At 32.4% G+C, this 6,481-nt stretch overlaps 1 protein-coding gene across 1 annotated transcript in view; it reads right to left on the bottom strand.

Annotated features, from left to right (window-relative positions):
* Positions 1 to 4,521: 4,521 nt before the first annotated feature.
* The window catches only part of LOC139488601 (VPS35 endosomal protein-sorting factor-like), a 28,778-nt gene continuing 26,818 nt past the window's right edge, over positions 4,522 to 6,481 (bottom strand). Inside the window, exons 25-26 of the mRNA XM_071274326.1 lie at positions 5,646 to 5,792; positions 4,522 to 4,902 (exon numbers count right to left, since the gene is read on the bottom strand). Coding sequence (XP_071130427.1) covers positions 4,804 to 4,902; positions 5,646 to 5,792 — 246 coding nt within the window. The 3' untranslated portion in view covers positions 4,522 to 4,803. The remainder of the gene's footprint in view (positions 4,903 to 5,645; positions 5,793 to 6,481) is intronic.

Below are 6,481 nucleotides of genomic sequence, written 5' to 3'. Positions count from 1 at the left end.
AAAGAAAATTTCTTCAAACATTTTTTTGAGAGGATTAATATTCAACAGCATAAGGAATTGCTCAAAGGCAAAAAAAAACTTTTAAGTTCATTAGACCACATTCATTCTGTGTCAGAAACCTATGCTGTGTGAACTATTTAATTTTAGATTTAAAAAGTTTGAAGAAGAAATCTTTAATTGATTTGTAAAATCTTGACATTTGTTTTGTGTAAAAAAAACAACATGTAATGTCAAAAATTTGATCACAATCCAAATTCAGAGCTGTATCACGCTTGAATGTTTTGTCAATACTTGCCCCAACTGTTCAGGGTTCGACCTCTGCGGTCATATAAAGCTGCGCCCTGCGGAGCACCTGGTTTTTGTGCTATTTTCACATTTCCTGACCGGTGTGAGAAAAATTTGTCTCCTCACTAGTGAAAAATCTGTTCTCGACAAATGATTGGTGTAAATTTAATTGTGACGTTAAATTTTCTTGTTTTCTTCTAAATTTCCTTATTGTGACGTCATGAAAAAAGGTGACCATGCCTGATGACGTCACATCAAAAGTACACAACTTTCCTCAAATCTTTGAAGAGGAAGGATAAAAATCATAAGAGAAACAGATTCCACCACTGTAACTCGTGTATTAAGATATTTCCCCACTCTCAACAGTTAAATTTAAATTATTTAAAAAGCTCAGCAAGCCTCACGCTTTAAATATTAAAAACTGAACTGTCTCCAGTGGAGAAATATTGTAATACACTTGTTGCAGTTGTCGAATCTATATATCTCAATTTTCAAAGGAGACGTTACAGACTAATCATTTTGTAAAAGTCACCTTTGAAACTCAAATAAGATGTAGGTAAGGAGTCTCATTTTCTTCTTTTCATTTACACTAATACAATAATTATAGTAAATCACATATCAGACATCAAACTTATTCTGAATAAAAAGAGATTTGAGGTATGTGTAAAAGAAACAGCATGTCATAAACACAATCAACAACAAAACAAGAATGTGTCCCCAGTACACGAATGCCCCACTCGCACTATCATTTTCTATGTTCAGTGGACCGTGAAATTGGGATAAACCCTCTAATTTGGCATTAAAATTAAAAAGATCATATCATAGGGAACATGTATACTAAGTTTGAAGTCAACTGGACTTCAACTTCATCAAAAACTACCTTGACCAAAAACTTTAACCTGAAGCGAGACAGACAGATGGATGGTACGACGCACAGACCAGAAAACATAATGCCCCTCTACTATCGTAAGTGGGGCATTAAAATAAGCAACATGTATAGTTGAATATTGCCATGTGTTCATGTGTCTCATTCATGGAACCTTATTACGAGCTGTCTTTTTATATATCTGATGTTGTTTTTTTGTCATTTGGGGAAATTTTGCTTTGTTATTGACTTCATAGTACTTATAGAAGAATATTTTTAAGACATGAAAAAAGGCCTCTATATAAACAAATGTCAGTGCCAATTGATAATTTGCAGCGCAGGACGTTTGCGCTTTTTCATAGGACATTTGCGCTTTTATTTTTGAACACTTGCGCTTCACATCATAGGACATTTGTGCTTTTTAATAAAGGACATTTGCGCTTTTTACATAGGACATTTGCGCTTTTGCAATATTTGGTTTTTATTACTATCCTATTTTATCTGGGCTTGGGACTGGCAGGTTTGACCTGGCAGAGTTAAAAGTTTAAAAATCATTGCATAGCACATTTCATAGCATATTGATATATGTTTAAAAGTTTACATACAGCTAAAACTAGTAAAAGAAAACATTCTGTTTTCGCTTGATATCTGAAGTCCAAGTACTGAAAAAAATTAGCTCTTGTTATCTGTTCTTATTGGTATTTCGCCTTTATTTCAAATCAATAATCATGTTTCTCATTCTGGGGTGCATGTTCATCAATATAACAAATGTGAATGTAATTCACCGACTGTTAATTTGCTAAAAGATAGCAGAATGAGTGAGTAGAATTGTTCATTGAAGTGGGTATGGAAGGTTTCTGCACTATTTCTCTTAATAATAACAAATTTAAGTTATTCGTCTATGTACTATTACTTCTCATTAAAATTACAGGTGGACGACTATAGGTAAAAAGTGCAAATGTCCAGTCAATTTAATACAGGTGAATCAAAATTTAAAGCGCAAATGTCCATAGTATATTTGACGTGCAAATGTCCTATCGTTTTACAGGTAAAAAAGCGCAAACGTCCTGTGCCAATAAATTGTACCTGTTGAATTTAAATTAAAAAAACTTGTTGTGCAGGTGTTACATGATAGGTTTTTGTATTGTATAAACACCACATGCTGGTATGATCTGTAGAAAAGAAAAAATATCACATTTTGCCTTTTTATAAGATTCAATGTAAATAATGAAACAAATATCATTGCAATATTTATCATATAGCCTGGATTTTTTTGCTCTCTTTAATCAGATGTTATTCCTGTTTTTATGGAAAAGCTTTTACTAAAATCTTATTATTGTCAACTTTGAATTAAAAATATCTACGAGGCAATTGTGACATTATTATTCAAATACGGTACCCATTTATACAAACTTCAAAGGTGTTTGTATTCTGCTATCTCATATTGTATTTTCTTGTAGTGTTCTATTGTATTTTCTTGTAGACTCTTATTATATATTTCTTGTAGTCTCATAGTGGGAATATTATTTCTGTAGTTTCAGTACATAGCTAGCCCACATAAATGAGCAAAAAAAGACCAAATAACTGCTCCAAAACAAACTGCAAACAAGGCAAATATAAGGGGTTTCTGTGTGTAAACCAAAACAGTCTCAGGAAATCATACTGGCTTATAGCAGAAAAACAGTTAGAATAAATAATAATATTTATTAAAAAATCATTTAATTTTGGCCCTTGAGAAACACTCAGCATACAAACAGAATTTTGAGTTCCTGAGAAAGTCAGCTTGCAACCTTCAGTGTAAGGAAGAACCTGCCTGCCCGACAATGCGCCAGCCGGGGAATGTGAAGCGAGGGTTCTCCACTTAGGTGATGAGACTAGGCGTCTCATCGGCAGCCAGGTAGTGCAAGGTCTGCCTGGCGGATAGCCCATGTACTAGTGAAGTAGCAGGGGTCTATCAAACTGGCACTGGAATAAATTTGATAAAATCCCCGAAATGCTTAGGGATGAATGAAATTTTAGAAATGACCAGTGATAAAATTCCATTAAGGAAAAACTGAAATAAAGAAAAATATATATATCACTAGTTTAAGCTGAGTTGTTTCTCTAGTCATGAAACAATATTGAAGGTGTTAGGAAGGGGAAGGTGTGAGGTAAATTGAATAATAGCACTGTAAAACTCCATCAACTAGTCAGGCTGCTATGAACCAAGAAACTGATTATACAAAGACCATGCAATTGGCTTTACACAGATTGGGTACATCTAACATCCAGGGGGAGGAGACTGACCTACTGACCCTCAAATAATATACTATTTTTTGTGTAATCAGTATTAAAGAGATCTGGTATCATATCTGCTGTCCTCTCCTACAGTGATTGTTTGTGACATGTATCTGATTAAGAAAAGATTAGTGTGCCTCCTAGTGAGATTCCAGTTGTAACTTCAAAGTGTCAAATGTTAGACAAATTAACCTCAAGATATAACAAGTGGTCTGTGTATGTTAATTAATTGCATCCATGATGTCAGCATCTTTATCATAAAATTAATTACTTGTAAACTGAATGGCTTTTCTGTTTGTATAAACAATACTTATATTACATATAAGTAAAATATTATTACACGTTCCTTTATGATCTTTCAAACTTACTAATCACTTGTTATAAAAATTTTAAAAATTCATCGAGCATGTCTAGTGTTTTTCAAGTATTTTCTGTGCTTTATCTTTATTTACCAATGAGTTTTAGTATTGTAAACTGACCTTTACATGTAAACAATACGAAATATTCAAAGTCAATAGACCATGACTGAAAGGGCCAGGGCCAAATAATCGCCAAGTAATTGAGATGTGCCAATGTTTATATAATTACATACCAATTGTCATTAATATATCACTAGTGTTTCCCCATACACTGACCTAATCACAAACTAAAACAAGAAATCTTAGCCAAAGTTTCAATGTCAATAGACCATGACTGAGGGGCAGGACTAAATAATCTCTATGGAAATGAGATGGGCCAATGTTTATACAATTGCATACCAAACATCATTGAACCACAACTAATTTTTTCTCATTAACGGACATAATAAATAACTAATACATAGTTGATGCCAACTTTGACAGGGATGGAAACAACACATCCAAGTCTTGCGCATCCAATACTTCAATAAGGCTAAACAAATAGCAGAGATAGAAACTTCAGGCTTGGTCCACAATATCCTATGTTTCAAGATAATTTGTATCAAATCAGCTGACAATCGGTATCGAATCAACGGCTTAAACCCTATTTTTCGTTTTGAAACATACAATGTAATTATCGACCAGCCATTATATTCTGTACTCGCAAATTCCAAAAATATAGATACTACTAGTAAGTAACATTATTGCACATCATTTATTAGTTTTATAAAAATTCTATAAACAATTTTGACACTTTAACATTCGTCAGTTCTATCAAGAATTTTTAGCACTTCGTTAAATCAATATCTGTTTGAATAACAAACAATTTGAGTAAAGTATATTTATGACATGTTTAAAAATAAGAATTTTTAGCACTTTGTTAAATCAAAATCTGTATGAATAATAATAAACAATTTGAGTCAGGTATAAATATCACATATTTTGAAATGAAATTCGCACTGTTGACAGTTTTCCAATTTATGTCCTTGACTCTAATGCCATTTTATTAACTAAGTCTGTATATTCTTTGATATTCAACACAGCTGCTTTTTTCTTGACTGCATCTAATGATCGTACCTGCAATAAACAACATTAGTAAGACATTAGTTAAAGCAATATCTATAGTACATTTAATAATTAAAGTGAATAGTAATAATTTCAAACAAGGAGGAGTCATAACCTAGCACAATATAAAAGCCCTATTGAAATTTTGAGCAAAAATCTAGGACCTCACAGCCCGAAATTTAGTACCTTGGGCTATAAATTTTTGTAATTTCCCATACACTAATAAAGGTCTGCCTGTCTGATTCATACAGACTGACATGAAAAAACAAAACAAAGACACATAATCTTAACTATAAAATGGACAAACGATTCCAAGTAACTGTTGTTCACACTAGTTTTCATGATTTCAATCTTATCATAATACAGATATTATTTTGTCCCCTCATTAATGATTTGATGAATCAAAGCAGGTTTGGAATTATTATTTACAGTTTTGCAATATTACAACATACTTCCTTCTATTTATGGAATCAAAAGATGCAATTTGTATATGAACACATTTTGTGTTTGTGGATTCAGTAATATTCCTTGGATACCAGTTCTTAAGGAGGGATGGTTTTTAAAAGTTATAATTTCATACAAGGCAAGAAACCAGGATTGAACAAGAATTGATACATGTACATTATAAAAGAAGTGCATGTACATATGCAATATTTCTAATGACTTTTGAAAGAATCTGTGTTAACATACTACTAATGGGAATGTTTAACAACCTTGACCTCCCACTAGGGTCCTCTCTGGTAAGTAAAACTTACTGTTTGTTTAGTATCACACTCCCCATGTTTCTGAGCCAAGTTCCATAAGTTCAGAGCCAATGCAAACATTGATGGCTTAGTCACATCACCATGATGTACAATTGTATTAAACAGTTCTAAAGCAAGCTGACTTTGTCTTCTCAATGTCTGAAAAAAAAAAATATATTTCTAAAAAAAAGAGAAAAAACAATTTCCATGTGTTCTACTGGTTATGTTCTCTTTTACGCACTGGATGTAACCAACAATCAATGAGTCTTTTTCAGGTGAACGGAATTTTGTCCTTATAGGTTTCAACATATCAACAGCAACCATTTCCCATGTCTTTTCTTTCCAAAAATTAGACAAAAGAACAGTCCTTTTCATAAATTTTGTGACTGTCTTCAATTGTCAAAGAGAAGCAACTTGTGTTAAAAGAGTGTAATAACAAAATCAAATCAGTCATTGGGAAATAAATTATTGATTTTTTTGGTGTCTTGTTGATAAAATGTAAACTTTTAGCTATTTATTGGAAAGAAGAATACTTCTGTTACAAAAATATTGGCTGTTTGTGACCAGACAACGCACATATATCAAGTTCTAGCTTCATTAAGTCATGCCAATATAAATTACTGAAATCTTCACAATTCTAGCATTTGAGTTAAATTTTAGACAGTTTCCTTCTTAAATGGAAGTGGCCGCATTTGTGTTCAGTCTAAATATTTAAATGGAAGTTGTATTTGATGATAATACATAACATATGTAAAGGTTGAGAGTGAACACAGATGCAGCCACTTTCATTTTTGACAAAAACCATCTGAAAAGTGACATATTATGGCATATTTGACAGATTTTTCATA

The sequence above is a fragment of the Mytilus edulis genome, chromosome 9 (assembly GCF_963676685.1).
Source record: "Mytilus edulis chromosome 9, xbMytEdul2.2, whole genome shotgun sequence".
Classification (NCBI taxonomy): Eukaryota; Metazoa; Mollusca; class Bivalvia; order Mytilida; family Mytilidae; genus Mytilus; species Mytilus edulis.
The sequence above is the reverse complement of the archived record's forward strand: the minus strand, read 5'-3'. Positions and strand labels throughout refer to the sequence as shown.